Below are 17187 nucleotides of genomic sequence, written 5' to 3'. Positions count from 1 at the left end.
CGAGCTGTAGTCTGTGCACACGCCGAATGAACGGACAACTTCAATAGATAAAGTATAGCTCTATACTGTTGCGTGCTATATCAGAGAACAAACCTTGGATAGGGTCGTCCTGGCCATTGTATCGGCATGATGTGGTGATTGACACTTGCACAACGACACAAGGCGCAACTAGCTAACAGTGAAGTATTGTTTTTCTACCCCGACCTGACTTGCAAGTTGTACTGCACTTATGTGACTTAACGATACAATTGTCTGCCGAGAAGTTTGAAGAGATAAGGGTGACATGTGTCGTTCGAATGGTGACGACGACTTTGACGATATCTAGATTTAGGCCAACGGTAAATAAGGGGTGGTAGCATTACGTTCCGAGTCTCGACGGACTGGGTTTAGGGGGCTTGGGCTTCGCCAGCTATCGATCGCTAGGGTGAGCCCAAAGCACTTGCCATGTACAGCATGGCGACAAGGATGGTCTGGATGGCGTCGGTGGCGGCGCGGGCGGCGTGGCTCGTCGCGGCGAGGGAAGACCAGGCAGACGGATGTGTTTCCAGTGAATGGGCTAGCCATTCCCACTGGATTGTGGGGTGAGTCGTCGTCACTATTTTGCAAGGCGACGACTGCGTGGAAGGTGCTACAAGACGCAGCGGGGGCCTGCCAGAGCCATCGGGGAGGATGCTACTGGCGAAGCTTTTGGGGGAGGCGGGGATGGTGCATTGTGAAGTGGCTGGGTGGTGCATGTAACTGGTTTGCATATGGTCCAATGCTGCGGTCAGGCCGACAAGACCGGTCAACTGCAATGTGGACGCTGGAAACGCAACAGAAATCGTCCGAGTCTCGGGGAGCAGTACCGAGGCGAACGATTTCGAGGTCTACACGTGGCGTCACCAGAGGTCGATCGACGAGCCACCGCGGGAAGGCGGTGGGGCTGCACTTGCAATTTGGAAATGCTGCCATCGTACCATCATCCAACCAAGGTCCGACACACGACGTCATAAAGACATGTTGAGGTGCAAAGATGGTGGTGTACGTGCGTTTCTTTTCAGGTAGCGCTGAATGTACTGCACAATTGAGTCGGACCGGGTTGGTTGTATTTGGGTGACCTCATGTTGGCTACACCAGTTAATTTCAGTGCCTAGAGAGTGTTGGTTATGATGCACCACTCGAGTAGGCACATTCACAGTGGAGAGCTGTGTTAACGTGACCACGTACACCGTCGCGTGCTTGAAAGCTAGCCGCCGCGGCCGCAGACAAGGGTTCAGCCTTGGACTCGGGCGGGTAAGTCGGGTTGACCATGGGTGCAAAATTCACACAAATGGATTTGATTGGCCAAGGGTGCACCAATCATCGTTGTTGCAAAATTGGAAATGTGCGATCTTTGATAGAAACGCAATATGCGGTCATAGCGTAGTGGCAGTGACGTTGGAGTCTGAATTGAAATTGCATCAAGAATGGCGTAATGCTAACTAACTCACGTGTACGTAGTGTTGACGAGGGGGGCACTTTCTGATTACACAATCTATGCTGTAAACAACACATTAACTTCAATGACGTTCTTTGGAGTGTTCTAACAAATACTGAGCGAGGGCAATAATGGGGCTCTCACGATTTTCGGTGCAACACCGCAATTCAGACTCCATCACAACCATTGACGGTGTGAAACGTATACTGTTACACAAAACGCTCTAGATTGTTTGAAAGTTGCAAGCAAAGTTGACCCCCAATTGATTTGATAGCCTCTCCCAGATTTGGAACATGAAGGTTCTAGAGCAAGTCATTTAGGGGGCGTGAAATGCAAAGTATGAACCCTGTCCAAATACTCGATATAATCGCCAAACAGCAGATTGCAGTCGAGCGGATGGATGGAGATACTTGTTGACGATCTGTACGTGTACACAAAACCTGAGATGGTCGATGGTCAACGTAGGTCTTTTCATATACAGTAACGTTATTGTGAAATGTATCCAACTCGGTGGTCGATTGCGTTGGAAAAGATAACAAAAATCAAAACCGACGTGGAGGTGCAAGGAAAGCAATACTAACGTCAAACACCTTGTCCGTCTATATTGCTCTCACAGCCAGCCATTCAAACATGCATGACGTTACGACCAGAAAGAACATTGTGACCTTGAATTCAAATAATTCATCAACGATGATTGGTGCACCCTTGGCCAATCAAATCCATTTGTGTGAATTTTGCACCCATGGTCAACCCGACTTACCCGCCCGAGTCCAAGGCTGAACCCTTGTCTGCGGCCGCGGCGGCTAGCTTTCAAGCACGCGACGGTGTACGTGGTCACGTTAACACAGCTCTCCACTGTGAATGTGCCTACTCGAGTGGTGCATCATAACCAACACTCTCTAGGCACTGAAATTAACTGGTGTAGCCAACATGAGGTCACCCAAATACAACCAACCCGGTCCGACTCAATTGTGCAGTACATTCAGCGCTACCTGAAAAGAAACGCACGTACACCACCATCTTTGCACCTCAACATGTCTTTATGACGTCGTGTGTCGGACCTTGGTTGGATGATGGTACGATGGCAGCATTTCCAAATTGCAAGTGCAGCCCCACCGCCTTCCCGCGGTGGCTCGTCGATCGACCTCTGGTGACGCCACGTGTAGACCTCGAAATCGTTCGCCTCGGTACTGCTCCCCGAGACTCGGACGATTTCTGTTGCGTTTCCAGCGTCCACATTGCAGTTGACCGGTCTTGTCGGCCTGACCGCAGCATTGGACCATATGCAAACCAGTTACATGCACCACCCAGCCACTTCACAATGCACCATCCCCGCCTCCCCCAAAAGCTTCGCCAGTAGCATCCTCCCCGATGGCTCTGGCAGGCCCCCGCTGCGTCTTGTAGCACCTTCCACGCAGTCGTCGCCTTGCAAAATAGTGACGACGACTCACCCCACAATCCAGTGGGAATGGCTAGCCCATTCACTGGAAACACATCCGTCTGCCTGGTCTTCCCTCGCCGCGACGAGCCACGCCGCCCGCGCCGCCACCGACGCCATCCAGACCATCCTTGTCGCCATGCTGTACATGGCAAGTGCTTTGAGCTCACCCCAGCGATCGATAGCTGGCGAAGCCCAAGCCCCCTACCCAGTGCACCCAGTCTCAATAAGTGATGTAACCGTCAACAACCCTGGGCACTGGACACATGTATGTTGTACCTAGGAGACATCGGCCGAGTCGACTTTATTCTTACGAATTGAAGCCCTCCGGCAGTCTCTTCACAGAGAATGTCAAGTCCGACCATAACGTGAACTACAGCGTTGCGTCGTTAAAAGTAAAAACACAACAAATTCTCTTATCCCATGTCATGCACTTTGATAATGTGCTGCCAATGTACCGGTAGACTCGATACTGTAGTAATACTACTACGTCACGTTATATGAATACTGTACATACTACCTGACTACTACTACTAGTACTCCGGAGTAACTAGTTAGGTATGTAAACTTCATTCTCGCTTCGGAGGCCTTTAAATGTCCAATTTGAAGGAATGACATTTTCTCGCTGACTGGGAGTTGCTGGTCACGGTTGCTGCATACCTCGTTAAGAACGAATAAGTATGAATAGATATCGTGGAGACTTACTTGTCCATGGGAAAAAAAGCAAGTCATGTGCTAGATATGTGTAGCTCCTTCCACGTTAACAAGTTGTTACTTTAACTATCCACGTGGATCCACTCATCAACGTCGACGACGGGAGTCTTTGGCATCATCTCTGGACCTCGAGCGACGCCGACGAGGAGGCGATCGGTCGTCCTTGTTCTTGGGCCGCTTCGAGCTGCTTTCATCCCTATAATGTCGTGACGTTGGCCGGTCATGTGATCGACGGTGGTGCCGACGTGTGTCGTCCTGACTACGGGATCGCTGTCTGCGTTTCCCATCTTTGGCTTCGGCCTCCTCCACCAGCTGAAACGACGACGGCGGACGTTGGGGTTTCAAGACCACATGCCGGGACGAGGGGTTCTGGTGGCGCCGATCCCCGCGTCGGGAGTGCGTCGGGTCGTCGCCCCCGTCGGCGGCGGAAATCTTGCCGTCTTTGCGCTGAAACTTGTTCCAGAGCTTGGACACGGACTGGCAAAAGTTGACTTTAATCCGGCGGTCGTCGATCAGCACGTTGTTCATCTTGAAGAACGCTTCCACGCAGTGCTCCTTGTCTGTAAACTCAACAAAGCCAAAGCAGAGGCTGTCTCCAGTCTTGTAATCGAGGATGATGTGGGCGGTGCACGGGCCAAAGCGCGAAAAGATGAGCTCGAGGTCCTCGGCGCTTGTGACGGGGTTCAGTTTGCACACAAACAGCACCTCCTCGGGGGGCTTGACGTCGGCGTCGGGAATATCGCCGACGACTTCGAGGAACACGCCGCGGGACTTGGCTTCGCGCTCGCGCTGCATGGCCAGCAGCTCCTCTTCCGTCTTGCCGTCGTTGTCGTCTAGATTGTCCAGCACGCTCAGTCGGATTTCGGCCACTTCCGAAGCGGGTCGGTCGGCCACTGGCGATGACGGCGGCTCCACGAGACCCTTCGGGTCCGGGAACGGGTCTTCCAACACGAACGTGTGAAGAATACGGCAGTCCTGGTATGGACGACCCTTGTCGTCGGCGTACAACTCGGAGATTTTCTGTAAAATGTCCAGCCCTTCGACGACATGCCCGAACACAGTGTGCTTGACGAGGTGCTCGAGGTCGTCGTCCCGCATCGTCACGAAGAACTGGCTCGTGTTCGTGTCCGGGCCCGTGTTGGCCATGCATAAGCACCCCTTATTCAAGCTCGGCTTCACAGCCAACTCGTCTGGGAACGCTCGCGAAGCCTTTGGGTCCAAAACATGCCAAATCGAGTCGCCGCCGCCACCCGTGCCAGTCGGATCGCCACTCTGTACCAAGAGGTTCTCCTGCACGTTGAAGAACAACACGTTGTTGTAGTACTTGATCTTGCATAGCTTGAGAAAGTTGAGGCACGTGCGCGGCGCTTCCTTGATCAGCAGGTCCACGACCACTTCCCCCAGCGACGTCTGCAGCAACACCGACATGACCTTGCGCTCTAACGTTTGTGGTTGTTTCAAGGGTAACCGGATAGTCCGGATAATTCATAATCTTTCAGATTGGCTAATATCCACTTTGACCTTTCGGGCCAGAAATCCAAAATGTATTGTAGCCAATGCGCGAATATTAATTTCGAATTGACCAATGAAAGGAGAGATTGAATTCATACTGGAATCTCCAACAAATCGAAAAACCCATTAAATTAATAGAAAAAAATACTAATAACTCTAAATCGCGTCGACGGCCTCAGCGTTCAAGCCTTCGTAGCACGTGAGTCCGTCCTTGTTGAGCACGTCGTCCTTGGCGCCTTTCTCCATCATGTACTCCATGAGATCGTGGAAGCCATACGCATGTGCGTAGTGCAGCACCGTTTGCCCATTCAACTACTCAAAAGAACATATAATGGTCAGGCAGTCCATATATGTCAAAGCCTCATTATAACACGATTTGGTTTACATTTTGCGTATTGACGTCGGCGCCTTTTCTCAAGCACAGCTTGGCAATGCGTTTGTTATTGTTTTGACATGCAATGGACAGCAGCGTGTTGCCAGCGCTGTCCTGGGCGTCAATAGGGACGGTCCAGTCGGGTTGGTTTAGCAGCTACGTATATATATATATATATAAGCACTCGTCATCAACACCAACAGTTTCGGTCACGCGGCGTACGCTTTCGACTTCGGCGTATTTGCCATGCCGACACAGACTGAAAATGTGCTCGAGCTCCATGGCTTCCTTGGCGGCTTGCGTGACCACCTCTTGCCGCGCAGCATGTTCGGTCGTGTCCAGAAATGCGGCGCCGGCCACCGCTGGCGTGTCGTCGTCTTCCACTGCAAGCGACTTGACAAACTCGCAGTTGAACAGGTCTTTCCCAGCCACCCTATAGACGAGGTGTTACATTGGGGGTAGGGTTCATTCTAGGTTTAGCTGGGGGATTTTTTGATATTTTGAGGCGAGTCGTACCAAGGATCGTAGCCGACCGTGAGCCACTCGTCCGCTGCCGTGCGCGGGCGAACAATGCCCATACTCCGCGGTTGATTCTACATTGAGTTGTTCATTCATGGCACACAAACTCATAGAATCATAATATCCAACCCGTTTTTCTGCCATATATCTCCACGTGTGTGCGTTATATTACCTTGTTGTTCATCGTGGGGAGGTAATTCGCCTCCATCTTGACTGTTTTCGTGGCGGTCGCACATTGCACGAAGTTTCTCGGCAACGCCGCCACACTTCGATGGACGGCACCGCGGAATCCGTCCACGGCGGTCTGGCTGTCTTCCGTAAAGTCGACGGGCTTGTCCACCCACGCGACACCTTCGCCAGGCGGGGGATGTGTGACAAAGTCCGTTCCAAACGCATGCGACACGGTTTTTCCCCCCGGCGGCAACTCATCGGGGGTCGCGTCCGGCATGACGCTGCTGCGGTCGGTTCGAGAGGTCGCCACGTCGTCCGGGCTAGCGGTATGGCTTCCTCGATTGGGAGACGCATCCGACTCGCTCATACTGTCGTCCAAAGGGGCTTGTTCCAGAAACGAGTTGCCGCCGTTCATTCCAAGCCCCATGCCGAGCCCAATACCTAGTTGCAGCACGTCCATGACATTCGTCTGCCCCATCGACGCCCCCAGCGCTTGGGTTAACGTGTCGATGAGTTTCTTGGTTTGATCGTTTACAACTGGGTGGTCATTTGTCATTGGTGGCACTTGCTTGGCTGAAGCTGTCATTGAAGCGCTTTCCCCACCGCGGGACACAGCGCTCCCCCCCAAAGCCGAAGCTGTTGGTTGGTTCTGGGGGGTGGACTGAAATGGAAGCGGGGGGACGTGGATGCGCGACATTCTGGGTGGGGGAACGACCTTCTCCTCCTTGACGACCACCACGTCCGGTTGCAGCGTAATCGAGTGCTTCTGGGCACTGATGCGGAGGGCTTTGACCCGCGCGGCTCGTTCCAAAGGACTCTCCATCGACTTGGTCAAGTACTTTCTCATGTCTTGCTGCGAATACCGGGCGTCGGGAGCGCCGACCCCCACGGTGGCTCTTTCGCTGCGGCCATCGATTACCACCCCGTCAATGTCTCCATCGTCGCCCCGATGCTTTTCTTGGTCTAGGAGGGGCCGTTCCCAGTACGTCACCCCCGTCCGCTTGTCATACCTGTGTTTGAGTCTTTAATACTTTGAATTCATTCTCCATAGTATATCGCTTATACTTACCAGTACGCCAGCCCATCGTCAGTCACAAACTCTTCAAAGGGCGAGCCTTGCATGAACGCCCAACTGCGGTAGATCACTGGGATGCATTGGCCCATGGCGCCGTCCACGTTGCAGTTTTTCATAAACTCCCCCGGATCTTGCGAGCCCAGATTCGTAAAGCACTATCAATACTATTTATATATATATATATAGTACATACACGTGGAAGCACAAAAGAAATGCATTGTTTTGGCATGTTGTATTGTCAAGTCGATTCACGAAATCGACAGATAATATCGACCGAATCCAAAACCAAAACACTTTCAAGTGACTAATCAAACGCCAGAAACCATCGAATATAGTGTGTGAATTTTCAAATAGTGTGAATGGCTTACATACAAAATTCAGTACCAAAAATGGCGAATCACCACAACTCAGTATTTTTTTGGCTAACAGTACCGCATTGAATAATAATTGTAGTTAGTGTACCTGGGGCTGGTTGCGGCTCGACTTGCCCATCCAAAGCAAGTGCATAAACTCAGCGATCGTGCTCTCCCTTGTCGTGGGTTCACAAAACGGATAGTACCGATCCGCGCGAGTCGTAATCGTCGCATTGAACGACGGCGTGTTGAACGTGAGCACGTCCCCCGACGGCACAAACGTCACTGGACGCGTTTCATCGGGAATGAACAGCCCCGTCCACTCTAGAATCGTGCGGAACCCAAAGAACGCTTCTTCGCTGGTTTGCTCCGGTCGATTCAAGCACGGTTCAGCCACTTCTCCTGAAAAGTTGAATATAGATGTTAGCCCTTTAGCATTTTCATCGACTGAGCCCAAAGCAATTGTCGTCATGTACATATATATATATACCTTGCACAATAATCACAATCGTGGGCGCCCGACGGGTGTTGAGCGCGTGTTCGAGCGGTCGCACGACATATGTGGACGTTTTGGGGTCGATTTCCAAGCACAAGTACACGGCTGAGGCATCGGGGGTCGTTTTGGGGCACAGCGCGCGGCGGTCCGTGACGGTAAAGTTGCCAAATTGGGGGGGCACAAACGTCGTCACAACCAGATAAATCAACAGTTCGGCGACGAGGCCCCCCACGGCCATGTTGTCGGGCGACGGCTTCCGGCCAAAGTTGGCAAACAGCACGCAAGTGGGGGGTGTCACGCGCGTGCGCCGGGGCTTATCAAATCCCCTCGACGGGGTACAGGCTTTGATTTGGGCGGTGGCGCGGTACACGGACGCGTGGCTCTGGCGGGCACACACGCGCTCGACCCACGACAGTTTGTGGCATCCGTCGATGTACCGATTCGGCACGGGCAGTGGAATTTGGTCCAAGAAGGACGGCTGGGGCATCGGGATGCATCGCCGCGGCAGGAGGTCGTACTTGCGCGGGCGGTAGAGCACGACGGGTACGGGAGAGTCGGTTTTGAGCACCCAGTGGCGGAGGTCGTGGGGGGCCGCGGGGTTCATCGCGATCACGTCAAGTATGGGGTCCGGACTGAAACTCTTGTCTGTGACGGGGGCGACGGGGTGGAAGTGCCAGACAGAGTCCGAGTACGCCTGGCACCATTTGCCGTTTCGCAGCGTGTCGCGGAGCTTGAGAAGCGTCGGGGGGGATGCCTTGGACACGGTACCGAGGCGAAGCTGCTCGAGAAACGACCGGAACCATGCGCGGGTATGGAGTTTGCGCCGCATGGTCTTGTTAAAGGTTAAGAGGGTGGCATCCACGGCTCGGTAGATCGGATGTCGGCACTCGACAATGGTAATGTACGCCTTGCGCTGCTTGTCATATCTAAGTATTCGCCAAGTTTAAAGTCTCAACGTACAGACATAATAGATGACGGTCGGTTGTGAAGTGAGTACCGCAGTGAACTGTTGGCTTTCATGAAAATCTCTTGGATTTCCTCGGCCCGGTACTTGCGACGAAGTTGGTCGATTTCCCAGTTGGAGCACATGAGCGCACTTTCCGAGGCGGGGCGGGTGTCCAACGGATCGGTATGTGCATCGCAGAGGCATCCCTTGATCGCACTCCAGCACGCAAAGCACTGGGTCCGGTCGGGGCTACTACTAGTACTACTACTAGTACGTGGTGGCAACGACGATGACGCCTTGGACAACGGACCGGGGACGTCGGTGAACCCAGCGTCGGCCACGTCTCGGATTCGAAGTTGTCGACTGGCATACGATTGTTTGGATGTGGTTCGTTTCTTGGTCTTGTCTGTGGCCAGCACGGCTACTAGAAACGTGTCGGGCTTCTTGCCAAGCACGACGTCGCGCGTCGACCCCCCTGACGAGGAAGGGCTTGAGAGGGGGTTTGGTCGGCGGTACCGCTCCCGTTTCACCGCGTTAAACGAGATGGACGACGTGAGCAGGGCCGAAACCGAGTCGAACTTGGACACTTTGAGCGCATCTCGAATCGTGTCGCGCAGTTTGTGGTTCTTGGACCCGTCCGCGAGGAACAAGGCCGTGTCGTCCATCCAATCTACCATGTCCCCGTCCGCCGAGTCGTCTGGATGACGAGAAGGAGCGTCGTGATTGGGATGTATAAGGTGCGGACTGGCATGGTCGTGTGGAGACGGAGAGGGGGGGCTTCTGCTCGTAGGGTCGGAGGGGGTGGCTGACGGCGTCAGGGTACTCGGCAGGTCGTCGTCAAAATCTTGCAAGAGGATGGGGGCGTGTAGCGCGGGCAAGGGGTGGCTGTGCCGAGGCGCTTGATGGGGCACGCTTCCGAAGGGGGTTGGTGTTAGTTTTGGAGACAGAAGTGGAAGGGACGACACGCCTTGGTCGTGATTCTTGGCAACTGGAGGCTCCATGAACGTTCGCGTCGTCGATGCATGAGGAGGATCTTTGGACAGCCTTGGAAGCGGCGACGAGGATGCGATGGGCTTGTTGCTGGGAGGGGGGGGTTCCCATTGACTAAGACCAGTTTCGGTGTTATAATACCACGTTTCACCGCGATCAGGGTCTGAGATTTGCCGCCACAACGTCCCATGGGTTGGTTCTTTGTCCTATATATATATAAGGCCACACAACAAGTCGTTCGTTAAATAGCTTTGTAATTCCATCCATGAGAACGTACTGCGTGGACTTGTGACGATTGCTTTCGTCGAGCGAGGAAGCCTCGTCCTGATGCTTGGATCTACAGGCATCAACATGTGATTTTTGATTGGAGTTTGAGAAAGTACAAGGCGCGGACCTTGATGGCGGCTTTGGATTCGGCATCTCTAGACCGAGATTGCGGCTACAGATCGACGATTGTCAACGTACAGCGTTTAGTGGAGATGACGTACAGCGTCGTTGTCGACTTCAGGCGCGGGTAGAATCAGTGTGTCCATGCTTGCAATCCCCCCGTTGCGATGGCGTCGACTGAGCCGCTGCTTCTCGTTGTCGAGCACTTCCACCTGGGCTTCCAGTGCCTTTTTTCCTGGTATTGTGGACGGAACGAAGATGTCGGCTGCATCTCGCACCCGGTCTTCTTCTTCCTCAAAGCCAAACGCATCGCCAGTGTCTAATGGAGCTAGTGGCGGCATCGATTCCACCCCCAATTGTGCATTCTCCTTGCTCGACGGGTCTGTTTTGGATGCATTCTGCGGCTCCTCTAGACGCGCGGAAGGTGGAAACGTGTCTAGGACTTCAATCGTCACACGTCCAACCACTTTGCGAGGACGTTTGCGTGACGGGGACATGGTCGTGGTGATGCGCTGCAGCAAGTGATTCGTTTCGTTGGCGATTGCGTTCACGTCGTCCTTGTCCTCGAATAAAGGCGGCGGCAAGACCACAACCTCCTGCTTCTTCGCCACGCCATCCTTTTCCTCCACGGGTTGCTTTGGTTTGGGCTTGTTGCGTCGGAAGAGCGGGAACGGCATGAGTCTGGCGTCGCCGCGTCGACCGGGTTCGCGAAACTGCTTGTTGTAACGTTTTGTCATATTAAGTTCGATATTTGAAAAACGATCTTTAGAAGGATCGTACTTAATCAATACATTGGTGTAAACGACTTCGAATTATAGAAATGGACCTCCTGGGAAAGTTGGCGCAAGGTGGGTGCGCCGCCGACGGCACTGTGGCCGCACGGAATCCATTGTCCCAGGCTCTAGATGGTGTGCTTCGTGCGGGACCTATGGGAAGAGCACAGCAGCACCATCCGTCTGAGGCCCCTCCTGGCCAGTATACGCAGATGGACATTCACCAAGCCATGGCAGACGCCGCCCTACACCACATGCGTGATCAACCACCACCGTTCCATCACCACGACCCCCGTACTGCCACGCACGCTCCACCGCAAGTGGACATGAATCACGTGTGGCTGCAAGAGAAGATACAGCGAGACGCGGCGCACCGCCAGATGGACAATGCGTTTCAGCATTCGAGTGCAGCTTCTACTTCCGCGCCCATGATGCAACAGTCCCAGGACCATCGCGTAGAGTTCGCGCCACAGCAGCAGTATATGCATCATCATCACGGCCCTCCGTCGTCGTACATACAGCAGCAGCAGCAGGTCGGTAACTACGTACTCCTCCCAGTCCAACTCATCTTTACGACGACTTTGTGGCAGGGTCTGCACCATCCGCCGCAGATGATGCCACCACCGCCGCCTACGTTCATGCAAACCCAGCAACTTGCTCTAGAACACCAGCAGCATGTAGCGCACGTTGAAACAGTGGCCAAAAACGACCCATCCAACACTCAGCGCCTCTCGCGTGACGTGGCCAGCACGATGCGTCAACACGGCGATGCTCGGTTCCACAAAAGCGAATTCGTTCAGTTTATGGATGCGCTGGGCTCTGGTCGCGCCGAGTTGGACGACGCCGGCAACACAGTCGTGCACCACGACAGTCCTACTTCGGAACTGTTGGCGGATGCGCTAGACAAGGACTTGACAACGTTGGGAGGGGAGGACGATGCACATGATGGCGGCGGGTTGGATGTGAATGCATTGGTAGAGTAGACAAGACAGCCAACGTCGCGGTGATCTCATGACGAGGTACATGCGTAGGAACAAATTTGGGCCAAGGCCATGCAGGAAGGCCAGATGTTGGATCCGTTTCAAGAGAATGGCTGGTCCAGTACAGACCACGACGCAGCCCACGTGGCGTACGAGTTTTCAGATACTGTGAATCCGTACACGTCGGATGCAAATGCGTTCGAAGTGGTGAGTGATATATTGTCGATTTGATACAAGTTTGGGGAGGGGGTGCAATCGAATCGCGCCGACGAAACCGATCCACAATCGATCTGAATGGTTGTTGAATTTCATTGAGAAATGGGTTTTGATTGGCTAATAATTTTGAGCTCATCTGAGGTAGCCAATCAAATCGATTTAAATTTCAACTAGAAACCACGCCACAACACAATGAAATTTCACTCGAAAGCACAAGATATATATGTATATATATATATAATATTTTCTCAAACCAGTAAATATACTAGGCATGGTTTTTATTTTATGTATTGTGAATTCGCTCTAAATACGTGCGGCGGTTTTTCTAATCATATATATTGAATCACGCTGGAAACAACTTCTGATTGGTTGAATATTCTTGACCTTTCTGTAAGAGCCAATCAAAAAATCCACTCCAAATTGGATTAGCCAATACCGTCGATTCGTGTGATTCGATTCGACATTGGGGTCTGTAAATTTGGACCGTTGAATAATCCACAATATTTATTATATTTTAGGGCTGCGAACAGTTCCGCCAAGGCAATTTGAAAGAGGCAATTTTAGCGTTCGAAGCGTCGCTGCAGGAAGCGCCCGATCACAGCGACGCGTGGCGGATGCTCGGGGAATGTCATGCCGAAAACGACCAGGACAAGCAAGCGATTTCGTGTTTGAATCGGTACGTGTATATATATATTTATGTGGTCGTTGCTCTCGAGGTGTTATAATTCAGTTTTTAACGATGGTTTTGATAGGGCCGTGGAGGAAGATCCGTACAATTTGGACGCGTTGCTGGCATTGGGCGTGAGCAACGTGAACGAATTAAAATCGCATGGCGCACTCACGACGCTCCAGTTGTGGGTACAGCACAACCCCAAATTCCACGGACTCCAAGTGCAGCTGGACGACGCATATGGCGACGGCAGTCTCATGGACGAAGTGATGCAGCTGATGCTCCAAGCACAAGCGTTTGACCCACAGGACAGCGACGTGCAGGTACTGTTGATGAATAGGTACAGGCCAATGCTAAATTGGGATAATTCCCCCGGAATAGGTTGTGTTGGGCGTCTTGTACAACGTATCCAAGGACTACGACGCGGCCGCCCGGAGCTTTCGGGCAGCTGCGAGTGCCCGCCCCGAGGAATATTCCCTGTGGAACAAATTGGGGGCGACACTGGCCAATTCGTCCCGGTCGAACGAGGCGATCCCGTCGTATCATCGGTATGATTTCCGAATTCTATGGGGAAAATTCCTACCCCTACATGTAGTGCGTTGGAGATCAAGCCAAAATACGCCCGCGGGTGGCTGAATCTGGGCATTTCCCACGCGAATTTGGGGCAATACGAGGATGCTGCCCACTGCTACTTACAAGCGCTGCAGCAAAATGACCAGGCCGACCACATTTGGAGTTATTTACGTATTGCATTCACGTGCATGGAGCGATTTGACTTGGTTAAACTCACCGACACCAAGGACGTCGAAGCCTTTCGTAGCGAGTTCCAACTGGTTGCGTTGTAATAACAGTGTTGATATTGTCCATAATATTTGGACTTTTGTGCAGAATCGCCAAATCCATCGATCGATTCTTTGCACGTAAAAAAGTGATTGGTATCACACTAATTGAAGTCACACACTAATTTGACGTTTTTCGTGCAATCTAATTGGCCAAATCCTTCTGCCGATTCTTCTGTATTCCATGTTCGCTCCAGTTTAGAATAAACACAATAATATCGAAAATGACCGGAAAACTGGGTTTGCCATAACGTTGTTCCAGTGCCAGGTTCCTTGCTCCCGTTGTGGGCAATCGGCCTTACGCCACTGTACTGCCCTTGTCGTGTAAATAATTTATCGAGGTTAACGCAGCTAACAGTGGGCGGGGGGCATCGAGGGGACTAAACGCTATACTGGTTGAAATGCTGGTCAGATTATGGTGCAGAGTTTTGTATTCGATGCGTACTCTTAAAATACCTGTCCAAATCGTGTGCCTTTCACCCAAATTTGGACTTGTGAGTCATTATATCATTTGACTGAATCCATTTGATCCAATCTAAGCTTGCACAAACTATACTTTACAAATATTAGTATATATGTGTATGGTTTTGCACAATACGGAGGGCTGGGCCGAGTCAATCGTTTGGATTGGCAGAAATTCATTTCATGATTTGATTGGCTTAGGCGATTCTCTAATCCATTCTCTTAAGATATTCGATTCTGCTGAGGAGTATTCAAAAATTTATATTTAATGTTATCCTTGAAATAGCCTCTGAAGCTTTATATAGTTGAGGAAAACTCCGGAACTTAGTACTTAAATATTCCGTCAAATGGGTCCATACATTACTGGGGATTCGAATCCTCGACCGTGATTGGCCAAGACCTGTTGACTTACTGTTATTAATAGTACAACGCATTTTTGTCGGCACTTCAAATGGAGTGTGGAGCCACGGCCCGTGGTTCCGAATAAATAGCTTATCCGAAAAATTATTTATATTTTGAACTAAAACAATATTTATTCACCTTGTCGACGGAACTAATATTTAACTGTAAGTTACTTTTTGGACGTGCAAGGCGAAATAGATAATGGATACGCTGATTTAAAAAAGAGTAAGGGTGCGTCTGGTAACATTTCAAAAATAACATTCCATTTTCTCGCAAAATGGGATTAACCAAAATGCCATTTTCAAAATGGAGGTAAAAGGTCTATTTTGTAATATGGTGTTTTGAACCTCTTCAACGAGTACAGTACTGTAAATCCCACTTGGAATTATTGGATTTGGGTTAAAACTCTTCGAACAAGACATGTTTCAATATTGATCAGATTTGTTGAATTCGGCCCCAAAATGGGGGTTTGGGGCTGAATATTGCAATATTTCCAGTTACCTCACGCACCCTAAGTTATTGGATATGGGTATATAATTTTTCATATTTCCAGTGAACCAAATTGATTGCAGATTGAATTGGTTTCACATGAATTGCCAATGACACCTCACTTGCTCATTTGATGTCAACCGTGATCCATCCAACCAAACCCCTTAGTGGGAAGGCGCTCGCCGAGATTTTTTTCCAACGAACTGATGACGCAACTGTGTGTAAGTGTAAGTGTGGGCAACAGCGCTCTCAAAAGTTGCGTGGGTACACAAACTCATGTTCTCATACAGTGCTATCCGTTGAAGGTGGGTACAAGTGTTTTTTCCTGTAGAATTTCAAATTAAAACGCCATTTGAAGAAAATAACGCGATTATCAAAGACAAACACAACAGTGCCTTTAGATTCACAAAAAGTGATGTGGTTTTCGAGAAATATCCAAAATACTGAAATGAATGATTTTGAGCCTGGTAAAAAACATGGGACATGTAGATTGACAAGAAGCACGATAGCTATGTGTAGCTATTGCTTTGAAGTCTCCACCACCATGATGTTCCGCAGCCTCTCCTCGTGCATAACAGCAGTCGAGCCGTACCGTGCCGCGAACAAGACATGGCACGGCTCACCGTAACCACAGGTATCATCATGGCTGCCGGTGGCATAACCCCAAAGGTATCCTGCGGAAATGGGATTGATTTCACTGTCTTTGGTGGTGCAGTTGACGAGATCACGCCCACTAATGGCGGCTCCGACCAACCTCGACATGGACTTGCAGCCCTAGGGTGCGAGTAGAATTTCCAATACTTAGGTCAAGTGTAATCCAATCATTTTAACCTACTTGGGAAGCAAATATACCCAAAACACGATCAAAATATGACTTGTCATCGTACTTTGAAAAAGTGATTTCAAAGTACGACGGAAACGATTTTGATTGACTCCGTTCGTATTTGAAAGTTACTTGGAAGCGCCCTTTAGGTCGGTCACCTGAGACCTATGGAACGTCCAAAAGACAAGGGCGAAGGTTCAAATTGGACGAACGGGACCGTTGTCGTATCCTGCTGGTTTCATCCGAAGGCAAATCGAGCTCAAGTAGGATTAAGCACGGCCTTAATCTTCTTTCGCGAACACCCCATCTCAAGTACAAGAAGCGGAAGACGACTCCACGATTAACGGCTGCGCAGAAGATGGCTCGCGTGGAGTGGACAAAATGCCTTGTGGACCTCGGCAGTGGTTTTTGCTACATTTCCAACAATTGATGATGTAGGCTAACGTTACAAAAAGATTTTGTTGTCTCTTTCGCCAATCAATGAAGAGGATTCTTTAAACGCAAATCCTCGCTTTGACTACGTAACATTTGTATTGGATATTTATGGGGAAAATATCTGAAAATGTGGTGGCACTGATTGGAGATAATTGTGTTGTGATCATGCCAAATGCGGCAATGACCGTGGCTGAGATGTACGGACGACTCATATCGCTTCCGCAAGCGTTGGAATAGATTTCCTGGAGTTCATGCACCGCAAAGCTCCACTCACAGAAAATCTTGGCTTGCTTTTTGGTGAAATCCCGCGCGTCTAGTCTGTACAGCGGTGGAATACCCCGCGAAGGAGATCCACACCACCATAAGTTCCATGCAGTGGCAACGTCCGCAGAGGGTAGCAAGAAGTCTTCAGGCAGCATGTGCCAACGACCGCCCCAGTTGTGAATGGGACGCGGGACTGCGCATTCCTCATTTTCATGTGGTGATTGAGCTTGGCTGGTTGTGCTTGACTCGACAATAGATTTGACGGTATTCTTCAACATCTTCTCGAGCATTGTGTGGGTAATGTTGCCAGCAATGACACCCTTTTCTTCCAGTAGTTGCTCGATGGCTTCCCTGATCTCACCTGGTTGGGCTCGCACTAAAGCCATGTTCTCTACAAGCTGGGA

General features: G+C 50.9%; 6 protein-coding genes across 6 annotated transcripts; 2 read left to right on the top strand and 4 right to left on the bottom strand.

Moving 5' to 3' along the window:
• Nucleotides 1-419: 419 nt before the first annotated feature.
• Nucleotides 420-1290, bottom strand: H257_15073 (hypothetical protein; the record flags this gene model as incomplete). The annotated part of the gene is made up of 2 exons (XM_009843054.1): nucleotides 420-866; nucleotides 1207-1290. The coding sequence occupies 2 exons, from the start codon at nucleotides 1288-1290 to the stop codon at nucleotides 420-422; spliced, it is 531 nt and encodes a 176-aa protein (XP_009841356.1).
• A 1205-nt stretch (nucleotides 1291-2495) lies between these two features.
• H257_15072 (hypothetical protein) lies at nucleotides 2496-3318 on the top strand. Its single transcript, XM_009843053.1, has one exon. It carries the CDS (start codon nucleotides 2740-2742, stop codon nucleotides 3175-3177), a length of 438 nt encoding a protein of 145 aa, XP_009841355.1. The 5' UTR covers nucleotides 2496-2739; the 3' UTR covers nucleotides 3178-3318.
• Nucleotides 3319-3632: 314 nt separating this feature from the next.
• Nucleotides 3633-5046, bottom strand: H257_15071 (hypothetical protein). The gene has a single exon (XM_009843052.1). It carries the CDS (start codon nucleotides 5034-5036, stop codon nucleotides 3696-3698), a length of 1341 nt encoding a protein of 446 aa, XP_009841354.1. The 5' UTR covers nucleotides 5037-5046; the 3' UTR covers nucleotides 3633-3695.
• A 194-nt stretch (nucleotides 5047-5240) lies between these two features.
• H257_15070 (hypothetical protein) lies at nucleotides 5241-11147 on the bottom strand. Its single transcript, XM_009843051.1, has 12 exons — nucleotides 10532-11147; nucleotides 10438-10482; nucleotides 10321-10380; nucleotides 9105-10249; nucleotides 8102-9033; nucleotides 7721-8013; nucleotides 7253-7413; nucleotides 6185-7193; nucleotides 6010-6086; nucleotides 5716-5926; nucleotides 5506-5649; nucleotides 5241-5432 (listed from the first exon to the last, which is right to left on the bottom strand). The coding sequence occupies exons 1-12, from the start codon at nucleotides 11105-11107 to the stop codon at nucleotides 5277-5279; spliced, it is 4809 nt and encodes a 1602-aa protein (XP_009841353.1). The 5' UTR covers nucleotides 11108-11147; the 3' UTR covers nucleotides 5241-5276.
• A 92-nt stretch (nucleotides 11148-11239) lies between these two features.
• Nucleotides 11240-13983, top strand: H257_15069 (hypothetical protein). Its single transcript, XM_009843050.1, has 7 exons — nucleotides 11240-11736; nucleotides 11794-12177; nucleotides 12235-12390; nucleotides 12918-13075; nucleotides 13152-13392; nucleotides 13451-13617; nucleotides 13665-13983. The coding sequence occupies exons 1-7, from the start codon at nucleotides 11251-11253 to the stop codon at nucleotides 13912-13914; spliced, it is 1842 nt and encodes a 613-aa protein (XP_009841352.1). The 5' UTR covers nucleotides 11240-11250; the 3' UTR covers nucleotides 13915-13983.
• Nucleotides 13984-15780: 1797 nt separating this feature from the next.
• Nucleotides 15781-17169, bottom strand: H257_15068 (hypothetical protein; the record flags this gene model as incomplete). The annotated part of the gene is made up of 2 exons (XM_009843049.1): nucleotides 15781-16035; nucleotides 16705-17169. 2 exons carry the CDS (start codon nucleotides 17167-17169, stop codon nucleotides 15781-15783), a joined length of 720 nt encoding a protein of 239 aa, XP_009841351.1.
• Nucleotides 17170-17187: the final 18 nt, after the last annotated feature.

This window comes from Aphanomyces astaci (assembly GCF_000520075.1).
Source record: "Aphanomyces astaci strain APO3 unplaced genomic scaffold supercont1.66, whole genome shotgun sequence".
NCBI lineage: Eukaryota > Oomycota > Saprolegniomycetes > Saprolegniales > Verrucalvaceae > Aphanomyces > Aphanomyces astaci.
This window is presented reverse-complemented; position numbering and strand designations above follow the sequence as displayed.